Source organism: Enhydra lutris, unplaced genomic scaffold, assembly GCF_002288905.1.
Source record: "Enhydra lutris kenyoni isolate GAN:26980312 unplaced genomic scaffold, ASM228890v2 scaffoldscaffold59, whole genome shotgun sequence".
NCBI lineage: Eukaryota > Metazoa > Chordata > Mammalia > Carnivora > Mustelidae > Enhydra > Enhydra lutris.
This window is the reverse complement of record NW_019154143.1, coordinates 3,802,803-3,825,164: the sequence shown is the minus strand read 5'-3', so window position 1 is coordinate 3,825,164 and position 22,362 is coordinate 3,802,803. Positions and strand designations below refer to the sequence as shown.

The window sequence follows — 22,362 nt, the reverse complement described above, 5'->3', positions numbered from 1 at the left end:
CACGAAGTCCAAATCCATTAGCAGGGTAACAGGACCCTGATACTCCATCTTACTCCTTTTTTGCATCCCCTGTAACCTTGTTCACTGCTTAGCATGCATGGTGCCTGACCTGTGAAGGCACTCAGTGACTCTTGAATCAAATTGCCTGTTTGATTTGAGAGTGTATCCGCTTTGTATCTCACCATCTCATTCCCAGGTAGTTCTATAGAATTAATATAATTATTCATTTTATCAGAGATACATTTTTATCAAAGATACAATGGGGGCCACACTTGAATGAGGAATTATGCATTTATACTTATGCATTTATACTTATAAATTGTGCATTTATACTTATGCATTTATACTCTACTTATACTATATATATACTTACATATATAAATGTATATATAAATTTATATATATACATTTAGGTACATTTATATATAATTATAAATTATGCATTTATACTATAAATGTATACTTATACATTTATAAGTATAAATTATGCATTTATACTTATAAATTATGCATTTATACTTTATATGCATTTATAAATGCATATACTATTATGCATTTATACTTATAATTATGCATTTATAGTCCTCTCTATGCTTGGTCAAATAACAAGTGGAACAGAAGAAAAAAAGAGCTTCCCTGCTGTCAAGGGGCACGTGCAAATCATCCTCATGGTTCTGACAATTAAACCCACACAGCATTCTTGTTCTCTTCCTGGAGAGGTAGTTTCACTATAGGTTTTATGTATGTACAATATTTTTTTAAAGACAGGAAACCACATATAATATCATTCAACTGTTATATTTGGCAGAGTAGGGTTTTTTTTTTAATAATGTATTTAGTTAACCTGTAAAATAAATTAACATTGAAAGAATTTTTTAAAAAATAATTTCTGATTAGAAAAAAAGGCCTTCGGTAGGAAAAAAATTAAAGACAGCGAGAGCACAGTATTTAAAATGTAAACATTGTGGGAGCGCCTGGGTGGCTCAGTGGGTTAAAGCCTCTGCCTTCGGCTCGGGTCGTGATCCCAGGGTCCTGGGATCGAGCCCTGCATCGGGCTCTCTGCTCCGCAGGGAGCCTGTTTCCTCCTCTCTCTCTGCCTGCCTCTCTGTCTAGTTGTGATTTCTCTCTGTCAAATAAATAAAATATTTAAAAAAAATAAATAAATAAAATATAAACATTGTAAAATGCCATCAAGCTCCTGGGGTCTTCTTGTTTATTGGTAATGGAGCTATACCATAAAATAAGGTAAGTCTATAGGAAAAGTCAAATAAGGTAAGTGTAAGGAAAACAGGCTCATTTGTTTGCAGGGTGGGGGAAGCTGGGTCAGTTTTCTTCCCACATTCAGAGAGAATAGAAAAATTTTTCAAACCGTGCTTTTACTTTTAGGAAATTTTTTACTTGCTCTATCTAGTATCCAAAATAATATCCGAGTTTTCAGTAAAGAGATGTCCATGTTTGCACAAACCAGTAACAGTTGAACCAAGTGACAGACTCCGCCTGGACATGAGTCATTTTGTGTTCATTTCGTGTTCTTGAGGCTGCGGGGGAGACACCCACACCATTGCGCTAGAAGTCACGTGGGATCCTAGCATTTGCCATGAATAGGGCCTGAAGTGGAAGGGTTTGTACATTTCCTTTTAAACATTTCCAGATATTCCATCTGTCACGTCAGATGTGGCTTTATTTTCCCAGTCGTCTTCACAAGCCCTCACGGCACCTGTGTGTCAGTGTTGTGACCAGGCTTTTTTTTTTTTTTTTTTTTTTAAGATTTTATTTATTTATTTATTTGAGAGTGTGAGCATGAGTGGGGGGAGGGGTAGAGGGAGAAGCAGGGAACCAGAGGCGGTTCTGGGGTGGAGAACCCTGGGATCATGACCTGAGCAGAAGGCAGACGCTTAACGACTGAGCCACCCAGGTGCCCTGTGACTATGACAGTGCTTTTGCTGTTGTGACCTCTTCTCTTTTCTCTGTCTCCACATGCAACATCTGCTCACCTGCCTCAGCGTGTCACACCCATTTTTCCTTCCTGTGGGGCTTCATTCTGCTTTCGGGAGGCTTCTCTGTCCCTGGGCTCTTGCCCTGACTTTCCCAGTTTCCAGTACTCTCTCCCTGAGTCATAAGCTTTCTCTTTTCCCCACTCTCCCCAGCCTGTTCCTATCTCAGGCTCACTTCTCCCATTCTCTTCTCGAAAAAGAAACGAAGACCAAGATCCTTCCTTCACCCTGGCCAGTATTTATTTCCTGTCTTCTTAGCGGAGGCCCTGAGGCGACCTTCTTCCAGCAGATGGTGGTGTTGTCCCCTACCCAATACCTGAGTCAGGAACTCAAATTTTACTTGTTCCTATGCCCATGCATCCCTGTCCCATCCTCGGGCTCTCAGAGTCACCCTCCCTGAACTCCTTCTGCTTCCCCTCACCGTACTCCACCCACACAGACTTCAAAACGACTGTACTTTTCATTCCTCCTCACTCCTGTCACACCTTATTTCCTGTCCAGTTTTTCAGAATTTATTTTTTAAGACATTGGCTCAAAGGTCAGCTCCTCCAGGCAGCCTTCCATGGTAGCCTTGCCCACCCTGGCCATGTGCAGTGTGGCTTAGGTCAGGGCCTGACTCCCCACCTGCCTGACTGCTTTAAGGATAGGAACTATGTGGAGGAATCCTCTCCCATATATTTTTTCTCTTGTGCTTGGCTTTCTCATCTCCATTTTGACTTTCACACCTTTACTATTGAAGTTATTAGCTCTTATTTCCAGTCTTCCTTTTTACTTGCATCCCTTCCTGTCTGGCCCCTTCCTGTTGTCAGTGCTCATTTTCTGAAACTCACCAGTGGCTCTCTCCTGAATCCCACTTAACACTCACACACACATCTCATCTTGCAAGTCTTTAATCGAGACAACCAGGGGGAAAAGGAAAAATAATGAATTTCCAAGCTTTCTTTTATTCCTCCTTGGAATATTACACTAGAAATTGTTTTCTCGTAAAAACATGAGTTGGTATAAAACAGTAGTGCCTGCAGAGATTTTAAAATTTTTTTAAAAAGGGACTAAAGCTTCATGAATGATTGTGTTGAAAGTAATTTACTGAACAGTACCATCATTAGAGTTTTATAAATTGATGTCTTTTTCAGGACTATGGCAGGTGTTTTTTGGGGGGAGGACACTGTATCTGAGTACTTGTGATGATACTCTTTGGTCATTGTCAAAATCCTGACTGTCTCAGAAAGGTATGAAGAGGATTATTAGCTCATAAAGACCTTCAGAATACATTGCAAATGGAAATTGAAAATAACCCATTTGTGTGTTTTTAAGATTTTATTTATTCATTTGACAGAGAGAGACAGTGAGAGGGAACACAAACAGGGGGAGTGGGAGAAGAAGAAGCAGGTTCCCCGCTGAGCAGATAGCCAGATGCAGGGCTCAATCCTAGAACCCTCAAACCATGACCTGAGCTGAAGGCAGACGCTTAACAACGGAGCCACCCAGGCACCCCTAAAAGCCATTTAAAAAGCCCATTTAAAATGCCCAAGTCCACTTTTATTAGGAAAATGGTCCAGGTTTCTTCAACCTAACAGCAAACCTAAGATGATACCAGGGAAGGAAACAGTCCTATAAATAAACGCCACATCCTCTTCTTTATGATGAACCAGGAGAAGACGTTTCTAGAAGGTGCTCTTCACAAGTGGCACTTGTGACTTAACCCACAACTTTTTCTTCAGAGCAAGGGAACATGATGGCCCTGTATGACCTTGTAGCTGCACCCTACCCTAGCAGAGATTTCTGCTGACCCCTCCCTCTTTATCTCAAAGAGGAGAAAGAAAGGAAAACAGCAAAGCAAAGCAAAACAAACCTGTGCCTGTTCAGATGCTAGGAAGCTGAGCCCCACAGAAGAGGTTTGGGGAAAGCAGTAGGCATGACACATTGGACCCAGCCTGAATTGTCTCTTCTGGAAGGTGAGGCTGCTTGATAACCCGTACTGTCCGCTTCATGGAGTTACTCTGGATCACAAGGAAGGGCTCCGTAAAAATGGCTTCAGTAAAAGGTCCAAAAACTCACTTCTTGTCACCATCCGTACCTTAGGATTGAACTACGCAAATTGCTGTTTATGCCCAGATGTTACACCCACCTCTTAATAAAATTAAAAAGTGACATCTGAAAATACTAGAGAAGAGACAGTTTATTTCATAGAAGTCTGTGGCTTGAAGTATGTGGTGTAGCTAATCTTATTCATAAAAGCTCTAAGAAAAATAAAATTCATTCCTTTTAATGCCTGATGCTTTTGTATCCGTTGATTAGATGTCTTAAAATTATTTTGCGATAGAACAATTCCTCCTGTGGCAACAGTGACCTAAACCCATACAGAGATTCTCTAAAGAAATCACATTGCATTGTGTTCATGGCTCAGTGTTCCCCAGTGGAAAAATGCTCTAGGAAGTTAATTATTTAAAGGTTAGAAAGATAGAGAAATTGCCGTTTTTCACAGAATGACCTTTGTGGACCAGTTTTTTTAAAAGAATTTGCATCTCTTTCCAAACACGGATGAGGGCCTAACCCCCAATTTCAGCTGTGTAAACACTGAATTTTCAATCTGCTTGGAGAAAAAATAAAACCTGTTAACAACCAATGTAAAACCTGAATAGTACAGTAAAGTTATTGGTCGTTTCCCTTATGCAATAACTTGTGAGTTTCCTTCCAAAGAAAAAGGAAAACAAAGATAATTTTTTTTCTTAGTTTCTGTGCTATGAGTAAAACAAACATGGTAGAAAACAGACCATATTTATTAACACAGAAGCCTGTGGTGTCTCATTACCTATGGATGTAGCAATCTTCATGATGTCCTCCTGTATAGTTTTCCATTTTGTAAGAAACACTATGACATACCTATGACTTTGAACACAAGAAGAAAACAGTTATTCAGCCCTCTTTTAGCACAGACTGTAAACTTGACCAATTATGGTGCTGATTTGAATAGTATTTCTAAATGCGTCCATTCATAGCTAGCTGCACGTTTAGGTCCTCTGAATAAAATGAGCAGGATTAGTAGTAGTAGGCTGTCATTTTATTCACAAGTGTTGGGGAAGCATTTACAAAATTTTCTACAGAGCTCATGATGGATTTTTTTTAAGATTTTATTTATTTATTTATTTATTTATTTATTTATTTGACAGAGATCACGAGTAGGCAGAGAGGCAGGCAGAGGGGGGGGGGGAGAGCAGGCTCCCCGCTGAGCAGAGAGCCCAATGCGGGACTCGATCCCAGGACCCTAAGATCATGACCTGAGCCAAAGGCAGAGGCTTTAACCCACTGAGCCACCCAGGCGCCCCATGGATTTTAATAACTTGGAATGCCCTTACATTTCCCAGAGAATTATGTGTGTAAGAGCTTGGAGACCCTCCCGAGGAGAATGAAGTGGTGGCCATCTGCTCCATCCACATGGGCAAAGCCCATTTCTGTCTTCTGCACGCCTGAAAGCTAGAGGGGACGAGGGTTGTGGCAGGTTTTTATCTGATTTCACACACCAGGAACTGATTTAAAACCGCTTCATAAACTGCTGTAGAAATCAGCATTTCTGCTTTTTCCTGGACGTTTATTCCAGGTTGGAATTTGTCATCAGCTATTAACGCTGAGAGTCCAGACTGAATTATGTCAAAGATAGAATGATCTGAGAAGTACCAAAATCAAGTGTGAGCAGGGATCTTTTGCACTCTCATTGATGTTCTGTGTTTCGAGAGTAATGTATACGTCAGTTTTGTTTGTCGTTTTGCTTGTTTTCTTTACCATAGGAGGAAAGAAAGGGTAGTAGTTTTTCTGATAGAATTCTGTGAACTTCTATTTTAGGAAGACTTTCTATAGGGCATATTGATCTAGTTTTCACAGTCAACCTGAACCTGCCAAAATAAATATATAGGAAACTATTGTGAAAAATACCTCACTAAACTTTCCTAGTAGTACAGTTTATCTACCAACTGCAAAACAAAGGTAAGTGTTGACATTAACGTCTTATCCTCACTGGCAAATGTTTTTCCCTTTGTCCCTGTAGTTTCTTTGTGTCTAAACATCTGGAAACAACAGCCTTCTGATGAAAATATTTTGCTGGAATTAATCTAAATAATTGTGATGGCAGTAGTCAGCTCTTTATTTGATACAGCATAAAATAAAAACTATTAATAAGTTCTAGCTAAATCATAGGCAGTAATTCGACCTCTACAGCCTATGGTAGGGAAGAGATTAGACTATTTTATAAGCCTAGTCTGAAACTATTGATTGTTTTTTATTTTTTTAAAGATTTTTATTTATTTATTTTGAGAGAGAGGGAGAGAGACACAGAGTGAGAGAGAGCATGAGGAGGGAGGTCCGAGGGAGAAGCAGACTCCCCATGGAGCTGGGAGCCCAATGTGGGACTCGATCCCAGGACTCTGGGACCATGACCTGAGCCAAAGGCAGTAGCCCAACCAACTGAGCCACCCAGGCGCCCCTATTGATTGTTTTTTTTAAAAGCACACTCTTGTTCACAGACTACAAATCTGATGGGATTAAATCATTTGTGGTATTTTCTGAAAGTAGGTAGACTTTGTTCTCATTGTTTCTTTTCTGTCCCATCACTTTGTCTTTTCTCACAGAGGGTTAAACTGAGTCTATTGGAAAATATATGAGCCCGACTAGAACCCAGCCTTGAAATTTTACCCTGAGGTTTAGCTGGTACTCATTATTTCCTTCAAAACCATATTTTGTAGCAACTGAGGTAAACTTTCAGGAACGAAAGGTTATTTTATAGACTTTAGGTTACTGCAGTGTTTTTCTGGTTATCTTATGCTGCCTTGTTCTATTCAGAAAAGACTGGGGCATGGTTGATTCAAATAACCACCTAAGAGTTAAATGTTTTGTGTGGCCCCACTTCTCTGGTCAAATGTTGGGGAAAATTTTCATTGATTTAAGTAGGTGTTACAGCTCATATAGAATGGCTCAATGTTTGGCAAGAAAGCATATATGGAAACTCTAGTCACGGCCAAATGTACAAGAATAAAGTAATTGGGTAACATAAAAGGAAATGATTTTGACAGATTTACACTCTTGGAGTGTGTTAGAAATCCATCAAGATTCAGGATTCCAGGCATTTTTATCTTGCAGTGGAAGAATCCACCACCACTGAAAGCAAAAGGGCCACTTTGTATAAGTGAAATGATACTGACACACCTACCTTTTTACTGTTGTGTCTTCTGCTTTGTTGTGATACAGATCTGATGGGTCTTGGAGGTCCTCTTCTCACTTTCTCCACTCTCTTTAGACTTAGATGAAGATCAACCCAAGGAAGAAAAGAAAGAATGCTACTATAATCTCAATGATGCCAGTCTCTGTGATAACGTGCTGGCCCCCAACGTCACCAAACAAGAGTGCTGCTGTACTTCCGGGGCCGGTTGGGGAGACAACTGTGAGATCTTCCCTTGCCCAGTGCTGGGGACTGGTAAGGACCAGCTGAATGGTGTGTTCATAATTGGGTCTGGTCCTCTGCTGTCCAGGGCTTTGGCATGTTCTCATTTTGGTCTCTGCATTGAAGCCTCGTAACGATGGCATTGCCTGGGACCTGCCGTAACAGAGCGGAGATGAGATCACCTTGCAGTACATTTCATTCAGGCCTGGAATCCTCCCCCATCATCCTACCTCCAAATGAAATCTTAAACTTAACTTCAGTCCCATCACAGAATACACTGTTACAATGAGGTCCCATAGGGTATTTTGGCAGAAAGGTGACTCAGTTTTATTACATTTTTTAAAAACCAGTCTTTTTTGCTAAAACTGACACCGCATTATCTGTAACTAGAGCTTGCATATTTAGACTAAGATCTTGCCTGAATGGAATCTTACTAAGCCTTTAAAACACTAGAAACCACAGAAAGGGAGAAGGAAGTCATCACATCAACCAAAATGTAGGTAAATCAAAAGCGCATGAGCTCGGGGAGTTTTTTAAAGTTACTGGTAAACTTATAAAGCCATTAGATTTATTTGCCCCTACTCTGTAATTTTGGAGATTGTGCTGAATGTATTTGCCCGAATTAGATGACAAGATTTGCCTTAAAGTTACTGAGTCTGAGAAAGAAAAACTGAATTTAAAACACAAATTAATGGAGGATATTCTTTTTTTTTTTCTTCTTTTAATTGTTTGTTTGTTTGTTTGTTTGTTTGTTTTGGGTCTCTCCTGAACTCAGCTGAATTCACCGAAATGTGTCCTAGAGGGAAAGGTTTTGTCCCCAGTGGAGAATCCTCTTACGAGACGGGTGGTGAGAGCTATAAAGGTCAGAATCAAACAGAAGCGAATTTGCAACACATGTGCATCTCATCATTCAAGTAAAATCATGGCTTGGGTTCGACAGATTTAGAGTTCTTCTAATCATGGAAACTTATTAGAAAGTCTTTAATTCTTCTATTGGAGGGCCCCTACAGACTCCAGGCAGAGGTCTGTCTTAGGATTTAGAAAACATAGAACTGTTGGCCTTGGGATGTCATATTAACCTGCTGAGTCTCCATCTCTTCCTATCTGAGATAGGAGTAATGTCTCCGAGGTTTATTGTGAGAATTAAATGAGATAACATACTAAAAATACTAAACACAAAATTCTGTACCTACGAGGTACTTTTATAAATTTATTCTTTTATTCCAGACATATGTTAAAAATAATATCATTTAAAACCGTGTAATTTTGACTGCCATTCTGTTGGTCTGAGTGGTTATCAACAAAGTTAAGATTCTTGCCCTTTTTAGAACTCATCCCACTATGGCTAAGAGACTTTTACCAAAGGCTACAGATTCCTCATAAGGAATAGAAAAGAAGAAAACTAAAGTAGATGTGTTTTCTATATTTAATGCTATTAGTCTATAATTTTAAAATAAATGCACAGCCTTTTTGGCAAAATTTAAACCACATGTATGAATATTTCCTTGGTAACCACTCACTTTTGACATTTCCATGATAGAGGTATTATTGACATCTTATATACAATGTGGGTTCCCCCCCCTTTACATTTTAAGATTGAAAACTGCTAAGTGGCTGGAATATAGACTAAACATTTTTATTGTCCTTCCGTTGTTGAGAATAGTGTCTTAATGATAGTCAGTAGCTGGGTAAGAAATTCCATATGTGTTTTTTAAATCTTTTTATGATTTAGTCCAATTAAATAACAAGACTTGGTTTGCAATATGTGTTTAACGGTTTTCAAGTTCACAAATATCCTACTTTGTTTTTGCAGGGATATAGTTAAATCTCACTTCATATTGTGGAACAGAGCCCTGATTTTACCATAAAGTCACCGTCTCTCATATAAAAATAAGTTCCTCCTCACCCTGTCTTAGCAGTGCTGTAAATGGTTGGAATATTAGTTGCAGATCCAAACAGCCATGTATTATGGACTTGACTTTGCCATTTTCCAGCTGTGTAACTTTGAGTGATTCATCTTTGGAGCCTATGATTTCTTTCTTTTTTTTTTTTTTTTTTTTTAAGATTTTATTTATTTATTTGACAGAGAGAGAGATCACAAGTAGGCAGAGAGGCAGGCAGACAGAGAGGGGGAAGCAGGCTCCCTGCTGAGCAGAGAGCCCAATGTGGGGCTCAGTCCCAGGACCCTGAGATCGTGACCTGAGCCGAAGGCAGGGGCTTTAACCCACTGAGCCACCCAGGCGCCCCATCCTATGATTTCTTTTTAATGAGACGGCATTTGCTCTAAAATGCTAGAACTGATGATAATAATAATAGCAATGAAAGTAAGGGATACTAGTTTATGAGAGTCTGTGGATTCTTCTACATGGATTTTCTCATTCAATTGTTTGAGTCCCATCAGGCAGATGTTTCTGTTGTCTCCAACTTAGCACTGAGTAAACTGAGGTTTGCAGATGGCGAGCACTATAAATTCTGTGGAGGAGTGGGCCTGCCACCCCCCCTTAGCAACTTGTGCTTTTCTTAGCTGGTCATTATCACCAAGAAAGAAGCCTCATCGAGTCCCATCAGACTCTCCTTGGGAGTGTTCTTCGTCTCAACTAGTTAATGGGCCAAAATATACATTTATAGAAGCCACTTTTCTTAAAAGGTATATTCTTATGAAAATATCGTTGGTTGCATTGTGAAATCCATAGATTATTTCATCAAATAGGAGGTAGCAACCCAGAGATGGTCTTTACAAGAAGACCTTCTGCACTAATGTTTTGGACATTGTTCCGTAGGTATCACAGAGTCTGTCTCCACATCTGTGAGTTAGGTCTTTAAGAATTTTCTTAAAATTTTATTCTAAATTTCTAAAAACTTTTCTAAAAATTTTTCTAAAAACTATTTCTTAAAACTATGATAAATTCTGAAAACCTTAAGAATTTTCTGTTGTTGTATCTGAAGATTCTTTGGGCTATGAATATCATAATATCTAACTTGAAGCCCCATATCGGTTAGGCTTTTCTTTTTAACTGAAAGACCTAAGCTAACTGTTCTCTTTCTCCATCCCCCCCCGCCCACAGATGCGGATGAATGCATGCTCTTTGGGCAAGAAATCTGTAAAAATGGCTTCTGTCTGAACACTCAGCCTGGTTACGAATGCTACTGTAAGCAGGGGACATACTATGATCCCGTCAAACTGCAGTGCTTTGGTAAGTGTGAAGAAGCCACATTGTGCTGTGAAAATACACAGATGGAGAAAGATAAGTAAACGCTGTGTAGTAAAAACAGCTCCCTAGCATCTGAGTCACGTGTCGGAAAGATCTTCAAATGTTTTACGGATCTTTTTCTTGAGCGAGATTTAAGAAAATAAAAAACCTCCATACTCTTATTTGAGCAGATTTCAAGCAAAGAGTTAATATTCAATGTGGAATTATAATTCAGGTCACTGGTTTAACCAAAGTATTCTTTTGGTCTGGGGAGCCTCCTGTTTCATCACTCAAACCATGCAAGTGAAAGTCATTTTTAAATACTGACCCAGACTTTAAGGCTTAAGCAGAAAACCATATAAACTAGGCAGAAAAAACATAGCAAAAAGGAAATAATTTTAAAGCTATCATAAAGAGACATTTTATCTTGAATTTCGAAGCATATCCTACCTAAATGTTTTCTTTCTTTCTTTAATGTCAACAGCAGCAGGGCACCATTATTTTTCCAATCGATACAACTTAATATTTTTATAGTCAGAGCTATTCTGTCTTGGATGATGATGTGTAGTTACTGAATGTGTGGCAGCTCCTGGAATCTGGACGAAAGTTAGCAGTGTGTAAAGTTTGGGACGTGTATGAGGTACAATTGATTGCTGATTGTCTTTAATAATTTTTTTTCTCTTTAGATTTGGATGAATGTCAGGACCCCAGTAGTTGTATTGATGGCCAGTGCGTTAACACAGAAGGCTCTTATAACTGCTTCTGTACCCACCCAATGGTCCTGGATGCTTCAGAGAAAAGGTGTATACCCCCAACGGAGTCGCACGGTACGTTTGGATCTGAGATGCAAGTCTGCGTCCCAGAAAATCTCACTGTTTATCCCCGGGGAGATGATATGCTACTCGTTATTGGCATAATTGATCTATCCATCATCACTGTCAGGAGCAACCTTGGATGACGTCAGTTGAAAGGCAGGAAGTTTGGAATTGAGTACTCGAGTGGGAAGTGTCACTAGGCCAGGGCTTTGGTGGATGAATTGGGTGAGAAAGCATGAATCTGCAAAGTGTTATGTAGAAAGAATTGGTAGGATCTGACAGAAGCGTGAGTGTTAAAGAAAAAAAAAAAGGAAAGATTGGAAAATCAGAAGTGCTTTAGGATTATGGAGTGTAGAAGGGAGACAGTGCAGTGCTTTCTAGAATGATGGGAAGCTGCAGAGGGAGGGGTTTAATTGGAACATGATGGGCAGGTTGAATTTCAGCGGATGGAATGACACCCGGTGGGAGATGACAGAGGTTAGATCCATGGAAAGACCAGGCCGGCTTCAGACTTGTACTTGGAAGTCACTCTCAGAAATAGAGATGGAAACTTTGAGACTCACTGGCTTCCACCACACTGTTTATGAAATAGGAATAACAGTGCGATTGTCATGGAACCATGTTTTCCCTTTCAGAACAAATAGAAGAAACTGATGTCTACCAGGACCTGTGCTGGGAACATCTGAGCGAGGAGTATGTGTGTAGCCGGCCTCTCGTTGGCAAGCAGACGACTTACACGGAGTGCTGCTGCTTGTATGGCGAGGCCTGGGGTATGCAGTGCGCGCTCTGCCCCATGAAGGATTCAGGTGAGCCCTGAGGCAGCTCCTTCTGCTGGAGTTCCTCTCCCCTCCTTTGGAGCCTGGCGATCCTTTCCCTTCTCTATCTTCAGCTTCGCTCCCAATTCCTTACTTTCATCAGAGGTATGATGTGGGACGTGTGCTCCAGTCCAGACCCTGCCATGAATTTTTGAAACCCATTCTGTTTCACCGAAGAATGACACATGACCCAAAGAAACATTGCGCAACTTAGCAGTTGGTGACATACATCTTGAGAATTTATATTTCCTGACACTTCCTTTTCTTCCTACAGTCTTTCTCATTTCTAACAGTGTCTACTCAGAGCAAAATAGTGTTAGAGACTGTAGACAATCTTTGTAGGGCAAAGATCTGGTTTTTATGTCAGCCTCTTGGTGAGAGGGACCAAAAAAGGGGTTAGAACAACAAAGGAAGAGAGTAGAAAGTAAGTGAAAATGTATTTCGACCAATGTCCTTTGATTTCCAGGGTTAGATCAGAGGATAAACCTTTGGCCAGATGGAAAATGCAACAGCGAGGCTCCGGGTTTATCCCCTCTCCTTGCGCTGGGGGAGGACCTGGCAGTTCTGACTGTGGGTGGTCTGGTGACTGCATACTTCTCTCCTTACCTCTGCAGCCACTTCCTGCTCCTTAGAGGAAAGTCCGTGAGAGTGTTGGTGTATCATTTTGTCTTTGGCTATGAAATGAAATCCATTTGTTAAAGCTGGAAAGATAATGTGTGTGGGGGTATAAAGTGAAGGAGTGTGTCATGAAAACATTCTCAGAATGGTCAAGAGGGGAAGCATTTCCCAAAAAGAGGAAATGCATTGGTTTTCAGTTCATTAGAATGCAATTTTCAAGCTATTTTGTAGCTTTTCAAATTGGCAATAACCTAAAACCAGTGTAGCATAAAAAAGAAAATGATTTGAAATGCCATAAAAGGAAAGGACTTGCAAAGCATAAAGAGCAAAGACCTAAAGAAATCGATGGTGATAGTAGCCCAGGACTAGAAAGAGGATGGGTAGGGGCGCCTGGGTGGCTTAGTTGGTTAAGCATCTGCCTTCCGCTCAGGTCATGATCTCAGGGTCCTGGGATCAGGCCCCGCATCAGGCTCCCTGCTCAGCGGGGAGCCTGCTTCTCCCTCTCCCTCTGCCTGCTTCTCTGCCTACTTGTGCTCTCTCTATCTCTCTCAAATAAATAAATAAAATCTTAAAAAAAAAAAAAAGGTAAGAAAGAGGATGGGTTCTAGGGCCAGAGAGTCTCAGTTGGGGATCCAGAACAGCCCATTGAGAAAAACAACCTCACCCAGCACAGCTCATTTGTGAAACAGCGGCGCCTATGTCTCCCTTGCTGGGTTGTTGAGGGTGGGGAAGGCACAGGCAGAGCAGGAACACAGGGAAGGCTGTAATTGTTAGCATTACTGTGGCCTCCCCTCCCGGAGGCAGATGCCCACGGAAAGGAGAGTTACAGCTGTAGGAGGCTTGAGACATCTCATGGTGCTGATCCCTCAGATCATTTTACTTAGCCAGTGGTTTTTGCTGTTTAATTTTTTTTCAAAAATAGCTATATACCCCTTCTGAAGAAATAATCGAAGAAGGTATTCCATCCCTCTCCACCTACTGCACCACAACTGAACTCCGCTCCTCCTTATCGATATTCATTCTTAATAGTTGTTTCTTTTTTAATCATCAAAACCTTTTTTCCTACACATTAATTATTGTTATATAGCTGCATTTATATTCGTATTTTTTAAAGATTTATTTGAGAGAGAGAAAGCGAGCGAGCGAGCACGGACAGAGGGAGAGAAGCTTCAAGCAGACTCCCTACTGAGCAGGGCTTGAAGACGTGGGGATAGAGCTCACCACCCATGAGACCATGACTCTGAGATCATGACCTGAGCCAAAACCACGAGTCAGACGCTTGACCGACTGAGCCACTCAGGCACCTGTGTGTTTAAGAGCATTATTTAAAACTGAATTCTGTATCATCCATAACACACGCTTTGTTTTTCTGTTTTACTCTTCAGCATCTCTGAAATTGGGGGTATCGTACAAATGACAGCATCAAACAACGGCCACGAGCCTTTTTTTTTTTTTTTTTTCCACATTTTAATGTCTGCTCTATCACAATGGTTGCTACAATCTGCGGTATCTGAGAACCGCTGAAAGATGGTAACTCTTACATGGCTACACAGATTGTTCTATGGATGTGCAAGGTTTTCTTTCAAGTCACCTCCCGCCCTGGACATTGGGGTCGTTTGTCCCTCTCACCCCTTGCTGCAATCTCGATTTTCCTCTTATAAATCCAGCTGCAGGGAACCTTCATGTGTGCGTCTTATACATACCTGCGGGAGAAAATTCCTGCAAATGAAAATGCTGGGTCGGGAAGTATGTGCACTTTAAATTTACTGTATTACTCTGAACTTATTGTGCAGATTTGCACTCACCTTGACAGCATTTGAAATGACACTTTCCTCATACCCTTCTACCACTGGGTATTTGCAGTCTTGAGAACTGTTTTGTTGTTGTTGTTGTTGTTGTTTTTAAATAAAGACATTATTTATTTGACAGAGAGATCGTAAGTGGGCAGAGAGACAGGCAGAGAGCGGTGGGGGGGGGGAGCAGGCTCCCCGCTGAGCAGAGAGCCCAATGCGGGGCTCGATCCCAGGACCCTGAGACCATGACCTGAGCCAAAGGCAGAGGCTTAACCCACTGAGCCACCCAGGTGCCCCTTGAGAACTGTTTTTATCAGATGGGTGAGAAAAGTATCTTACATGCGTCTCACTTATTTCTAGGGAATTAGATCATCTTTTTCATGTTTTTCCCGTCTTTCATGTTCAAATGATAGGCATTTCTTTGTCAGTGAACTGTTTATCACATCCTTTGCCCCCCCCCCTTTTTTTTTTTTTTTTGCTTGGACTTGGTGTCTTTTTCTTATTAATTTGTAAGAGCTTTGTGCATATTCTGTTCAAAAACCCAACATTTGGGTTACGGTATGTGTGCTTGTCTTTCTGCAAACTCCTTTATGGAGATTCTGCACATATTTCCATTTTCTTCTGTCCCTATTCGGCTCCTGTGATATTAACTAGTTACTGTATATAAATCTGATAAGCTGTGCCTTTGAAAATCAAATTTAATTGACATAGCTTTTGGAAGAATAGTCAAGTATGTTGCTGTTAGGAATTAATCTTAGAATATTGTATCAGTTATTTTTAACTAAGACTATACACTTTTTTAAAAACTTTTATTAACATATAATGTATTATTAGCCCCAGGGGTACAGGTCTGTGAATCACCAGGTTTACACTTCACAGCACTCACCATAGCACACACCCTCCCCAATGTCCATAACCCCAACCAGCCTCTCCCTATGCCCCTTCCCCCAGCAACCCTCAGTTTGTTTTGTGAGATTAAGAGTCTCTTATAGAAGACTAAACACATTTTAAATGTAAATTTGAATGAATATGTGTGAACAAATACATACTGTATAACATTCTTAGGAGGGTATGGGGTATCAGGAAAAGAATGGTACCCATTGGCAAATTTAAAAAATAATTAGCATTGCTAATTATAATAGCATTATATAATTATAATAACTAGCATTGCCACACTCTTAATTTATATATGTATAGTACAGTACTTAGGATAAATTCTCCAAAAGGAATCTCTAGCCTAATTCACAGACCTGTACCCCTGGGGATAAAAATATATTATATGTTTATAAAAAATAAAATTTAAAAAAAAAAATTACAAAAAAAAAAAAAAAAAAAGAATCTCTAGCCTATAGTCCACCAAATCCTCAAAGTCAGTGGTTTTCAATCTTTTATTGTTTAAACATTGGTAATTTTTTGTCCACTGAATTATTTTAAGCTGCAGCATATAAATTCATTAACCTCAAAGATGCTGGGGGAACTGGCTGGGAGAATAGCTACTTAGGCTCTTGAGGTATCTGTGAAGGACCCCAGGGTTCCAGAGAACACACACTGAAAACTGTTGTTCTAAACGGTTTAGTCGGAGGACAGGAGTAAGTTAAGAAGCCCACAAGGAGTATTTCTGTTATATCCCTACGATTATTTCTGTTATATCCCTACGATTATGGTCTTAGGCCCCACTTAGGAGTCACTCATTCTGAATCCACAGAGAAGGTCCACAGCGAAATTAAAGAGGTTCCCCGCGGTCCCCTGACCAGCCTGCACTGCGTGCATTAGCCCCTGACATTCTGGTTGTACCTAGAGCAGACCATCTCCTGCTGGGCATTCCTGCTGGGAATAGAGTCCCTGAGGGGAGCCAGGGCATAGCAGTCAGCACAGGCTCTGCCTTTGACTCCTCCTTGCGCAACTTCTTATCTACAGAACCTTGTTACTTGGTCACTCTGTGCCTCTGTTTCCTCATGTGAAAATAATTTCACCTACCTCAGCGCTGTTTTAAGAATTGAGTAAGTTAATACAGGAACATCTAGAGGAGTCTTTGACAAGCCGTAAGATAGTAGCAGCTGTTGCTACTTACTGCTGAGCGACTCAGGTCAGGTGCATTTTTCAAATGTACCTGAAATCGGAGGGTCTTATAAAATATACAGTTATCTAAGAGCGTCTGGGCATGAATGAAGGATAGACAAATGCAGAAGTAATTGTCCTTGTAGAAGACTTGCTTTTCAAGACAGCTGCTTCATAAATATCAGTGGGCGTGCCAATTACCTGTACATCTTATCAAAAACCAGATTCTGGTTTTTAGGTGCGAAGAGGTGAGCAGGGCTCGGCATTTCTAGCATGTCCCAAGATGACGCAGATGCCGCTGGTCCTCAGACCAGCACACAAGATGTTCGAAAGACATCTAAGAGCATCTACCTTGATTTTGTTAAAAACCAACTTTAAAGCTGTTACCAATTCTCCAACGAGGAAACAAAGAATGTGTGATTTTCAAACACATTTCCTCATCATTTCTGTCACTGAATCTTTTAAATATGTTGTTCATGGATATCCTGAGAGTCGAAAAGGACCACATCGTCTGTGTGTTAGTATAAGCACTGGATTCATCCCAGCCTCTCAGGCACTAAACCGTCCAATTTCCCTAGGAGCTCAGCATTGCTTCGGGGAACAATTAGTTACTGATGGAAACAGTGCCGGGGAACTTGAGGAATAAATCGCAGCTTGTCATCAGCCTCGAGCATTAAAGTGCGGTGTAAAGTAAAGCCTTGGCTCTGGAGCGGGCTTTCACACTTCTGGTCCAACAGGTCACGGGCACTAATTCCTGCTAAGGCAGCAGCTCTGTCTGAGAATACTGGTCGTTGGAGAGGGTAGGAGGGGCTGGTTCAGTAGAGTTCTCTGAAGTTCGATGGCATCTTGAGGATTGGTACCACATGCCAGGGAAAGGACTGGAGGGGGACACATTCTGTCCGGGCAACTTTACATGAGGAGAATTGCAGAGTCGTATAATTCAGTACGTTCCTGGGGCCACTTAGGTTCCCGTCTTCATCCTCTGCTGGATGGGAGGCCAGACACCAGGCATTAGCCAAGGTTCCGGATGACTGAGGGCGACCCTGCAGGTGGGACAGCGCTTAGTCTGTGGACGGCATCGTGTGCCTTCAGCCTTCCCATCCTAGTCTGGAGGCCTCTCTTCCCTCATTCCCACTCCTGCCTCCTCTTCTCCTTTCCCTCTCCATACCTTTGGGTGCTGCCTGCTTTTAAAATGTTTGAGGAGAGGGGGCCTGAACTGCTTTGGGAGGACCCGCAAGTTTGATTTCTTTATCATGACGTCTCATTCCAGACTCTGGGAGAAAAAAACACAGTTTGGAAAACCAAGTCAGGGAAAACTGTTTTACCCACATCATTAATAGGACCGGGAGAAACTATAGCTTCAGAGCCAGGGGATAAGGTTAGCCAAATGAGAGCCAACGTCAGAGTCATCAGCTCTGCGTCAGCCTAGCACACTGCTGTGAGTAACAACAATATATATTTTACCAATTAAGGGACTAAAGCAAGGCAGTAATTCTTGGTAAGTAAAACTTGGTGATGCCTTGCATTTATCTAAAATGAATTTTTAATATTTTTATTGCTGTTCTTAAAAGCATAAACTTGAATTTTCTGGAAAATGTACCTATGAATTGCAAGATATATGGGATGCTGTTATCGCATGGAAATAAAAACCCATTAACCCACATGTGAAAGAAAATTAGACACACTTGAATACTGGAATCTAAAATACCCAGGGCTGCAGTGCCTGAGTGGCTCAGTTATTAAGCGTCTGACTCTTGATTTTAGCTCAGGTCATGATCTCAGGGCTCTGGGATCAAGAACCATGGGGGAGGGGAGGAGGCCCCCTCCGTGCTCAGTGGGGAGTTAAGAATTGAGAATTCTCTTCCTCAGGTCCTCCCCCTGCTCAGGCTAGAGTGTTTGCATGTGCACACGCACGTGCTCTCTCACTCTCAAATAAATCTTAAAAATAATAATAAAATGCCCAGGGGTCCCAATGTCTATGGCTATCTCATTAAAATAATTAGGCTTCTGTTAAATAAATTATCAAAATAATTTGACGTATCCTAAGTAAATTGAAGATAAAGACTTAAAGTCCTGACCTAAAACTGAAGGAATTTTGATGGGACACTTTAGTGTGTTCGGAGAGTGCCACCTATGGGTAGTATGCTGTACTGCAATACAGGTGTTGGACCCTCTGAAGTATTCTTAATGCCTAACGTCAGGTGTGGAAAGGTGAGAGTAATTTAAAAATAAATAAATAAATAAATCTCTAAGGAAACTAGTGCTGCAAAAGAGATGGGAAAATGTTAAAACAATTTTGTAAAATACTAATATTAATCAAAATGAGAGGAATGGTCCTCTCAGTTTGCTGAGAGAACAGTTGGGAGATAGAAATGTAGAGATAAATTTGGTGCAGAAATTCTAGTTCTGGGGATACGAATCATGCTTCTCCTTGAGTGCTGGGGGTGGGGGAAATGTAATCATTACAGCATAAGAAAAATTTGAAATCAATTCTGTCATTAGGGAATTTTTAAACTATGATATGCAAGGTATAATTAGGAATAAAAACTGTGGTTGAAAAGCCATCTTAAATTATTTATAGTTTACCTGTTTTCAGTTTTAAATTACTTACATATTTCTTCCTTCGTTTCATTATTTATTACACACCTGGATGCACTAGCCAACAAATTTTGGAACAGATGTACAGTTTGCCTTTTACATGAAGTATAAATTTTAATTCTGTAAAACTAACATACTATACAATTATCTTACTAAATTAGAAGAGTTTTTTCCTAAATGTTGTCTCAGGCTAATGTGTATGTGATACCCTTATTTAATAAATTCTCCATTTGCTGCAACACCAATTTTTTTTAACACTTCCTGATAGCTAACCTACCCCCAATTTTTTCATATGGTTTTGCAAAAAGGAAAGACTTTGGAATCTGATTCTGAACAATTGAGCTGGTGATTTCTTCCATATCCATGTCCGGCTCTTACATATTCCCAAATATCTCTGTGTAAGAAGTTTCATAATACCCTTGGAGGTGTGAAGGAAGGCAGGGATTTGAGTCATGGACTGAACTTGAAAAAATATCGTAACTGGGCAGTGGTTCCAAAGGTCCTTTCAGCAGTCATGGCTTAAAGCCTTTTCCAAGAAACATGTTTCCAAAGAATGTTAATAATAACTTTGGAACATCCTCCAACCGAGGCACAGTGAGTGGTCACTGCCTTCGGCTGAGGCAGCCCAGGGATCTCATTCTCTTTCTGGCACTCCTTCAGTCTGCTGCTCTGGACAAGTTACTTTAGTTTCCTTTATCCAAAGTGGAGAACTCTTGTGAGGGGATATGGTAATTAATACTCTCTGAGTACAAAAGCATTGATCATTTTTGATCAGAGATCCTGAATATGATGATTAAAGGAAGCGTAGCTGTTAATAAATTATAGTGGAGCACTGAAGTCGCCCTGGAAAGATATAAAAGACCTCCTAAATTCTGGCTACTAAACCTGCACACATAATGTCTGCGGTAGATACATAGAGCAATAAGTAGTCCCATTCCCGGGGACATAATCCTTGGTATCCGTGGAACTAGGTTGAATGGGATACTGTATGGCATGGCAAGTGAGCAATTTATGTTTCTTATGGAAAAGATGTATTTACTTCCTCTTATGCCTTCTAGAAAGGAGTAAAAATGCTTTTCTTCCTATAAGAGGACTGTTGCAAAATAAAATTTAGTAGCAATTTAGGCAGACACAGCTTTGTGATGTAATCATGACGTCAGTTTTCTTGTTTGTCAAATGGCAGCAGCAACAATAGGTCGTCCGAGGGTTAAATGTGATAAATGCATGGGAGATGCTTGGATCACAGGAAATGCTCTGTAGATGTTAGCAAATCAAATCTTGTTCCAGGAAATGAGTTGAGCTAATGCTTCTCCCCACTGCTACCTTTTATTCAGTGCTAGAAGTCTTCTTTGAAAGGAGGCAAGAATTAAAGACAATGAAAAATTGGAAGAGTATTTGGGGACTCACAGAGTCAAAGGGCTCGGTGAATCCCAAGAGACACTGCTCCTTTCATGCCCTTCCAGTCTCCAAAGCTACGAATATGTAAGCTAAGGGAGGCTTTATGGCTGGAAAGGATCATTTAATGTTGGCTTTTAGATGAACATTCAGTGTGTTCAATGTATCAATTTTTTTAGTAAAAAAGCAAAATAATGTTAGAACCTAGATTTTCCTGAGAATTTATACATTTTGCCCTGCTCCTTATAAGTCCATTATGTTTATAATAAGATCAAACTTTATTTTCTGATGAACCTTTAAATAAATCAAGGAAAAAATAAAACTTTCCTTTAGAGTGACTTCTATATCGAAATTGTGTTAATTAACTCTCTTAACACTTTGGTCTCCGTTTATAAGTTTTATCTATTTGATTTTCTCTCCAGCACTTTATATATACTGGAAAAGGGCAACCCACAATCCTAATCAGCGTTTTCTTCTTAAGTGCTGAAGCAGCTTTTATAAATCTAATAAATGAAACTTATAATGACAAATGTAATTTTTAATAAGTTTAAATCCTATTTACCAATGTAATCAAGTTCTCTCAATTCTCATTCAACACAAGTCCTAATCTAAAGTCAGCTTTATTTCAGATTAAAATCATAAGGTCTCTCTGTCTGATTCTCTATTACATAGTCCTCCGAAACATTATAAATATACAAAATAACAAAAACCTAATTCTCAAGCCTTAACAGAAGAGTATTCCTATTCTAGGCTTCATGTACATCGTTACTAGCAGAATTTCCACCTCAGGCCAGCTGAAGTCTCTGGTTGGAAAGATTCATGGCTGTGATTGTCCATTATTAGAGAATTGGGACCATCACGTGGGGTGTGTATAGTCCCGTGGGAGTCTCAGCATCCATGTGTGATATGCTGGGCACATTTCATTCCTTCCATGTGAGCGGGGTTTCTCATCTATTATTTTTATAATCAGTATCCTCTAGTACAGGGACTCTGAAGAGAATAATAGGGCAGATAAAATTAGCAAAAGTTTTTCTCCATCTGCGCGTGACTCCCCGTAATTTACCAGCTCACCCTGGTGCTCACCCTGCGGGGAGATTCCCCACCACCCTGACGGCTCAGACTGACGATTAACTTCCCTTGTGCCTGTAAGGTAGGCTGGGGGGTCAGAGTTCTCCAGAAAAACTGACCCAATAAAAGAGGGATTTCTTGATTGGTTGATTCATTCATTCATTTATTATAAGGAATTTGTTCCCGTAAATATAGAAGCTGGTAAATTCAAAATCTGCAGGGTGCGCTGGTGATGTGGGACGTTTGAGGGGACCCCAGGCTCCAGGTCACAGGCCTTCAGGCAGGAAGAGCCCAAGGGAGTGGGCTGTGGGCTGTGGGCTGGAGAATTTTCTCTCACTCAGAAGAAGGTCATTCTCTGTTCTTTTCAATGACTCAGTGACTCAGTCGTTCAGGACTGAGTGAGATCCACCCACACGATGGAGGGCAATTTGCTTTATTCAGATCCACCAACTCAAGTGTTGATCTCATCCAAAAACACCCTCACAGAAATGCCCAAAACAACGTTTGACCAACTACATCAGGGCACCCCAGGACCCAGCCAGGTTGGCACATGAAATTAGCTATCATGAGTGGGATTGAGAAAAAG

The 22,362-nt window shown here is 40.6% G+C and overlaps 1 protein-coding gene across 3 annotated transcripts in view; it reads left to right on the top strand.

The window, feature by feature from the left end:
• The window catches only part of LOC111158428 (latent transforming growth factor beta binding protein 1), a 415,776-nt gene that overhangs the window by 375,569 nt on the left and 17,845 nt on the right, over window positions 1-22,362 (top strand). For all 3 annotated transcript variants that reach the window (XM_022520435.1, XM_022520437.1, XM_022520436.1), the window contains 5 exons: window positions 7,282-7,458; window positions 8,201-8,287; window positions 10,491-10,619; window positions 11,303-11,443; window positions 12,067-12,237. In XM_022520435.1, the coding sequence (XP_022376143.1) occupies window positions 7,282-7,458; window positions 8,201-8,287; window positions 10,491-10,619; window positions 11,303-11,443; window positions 12,067-12,237 (705 nt within the window). The remainder of the gene's footprint in view (window positions 1-7,281; window positions 7,459-8,200; window positions 8,288-10,490; window positions 10,620-11,302; window positions 11,444-12,066; window positions 12,238-22,362) is intronic.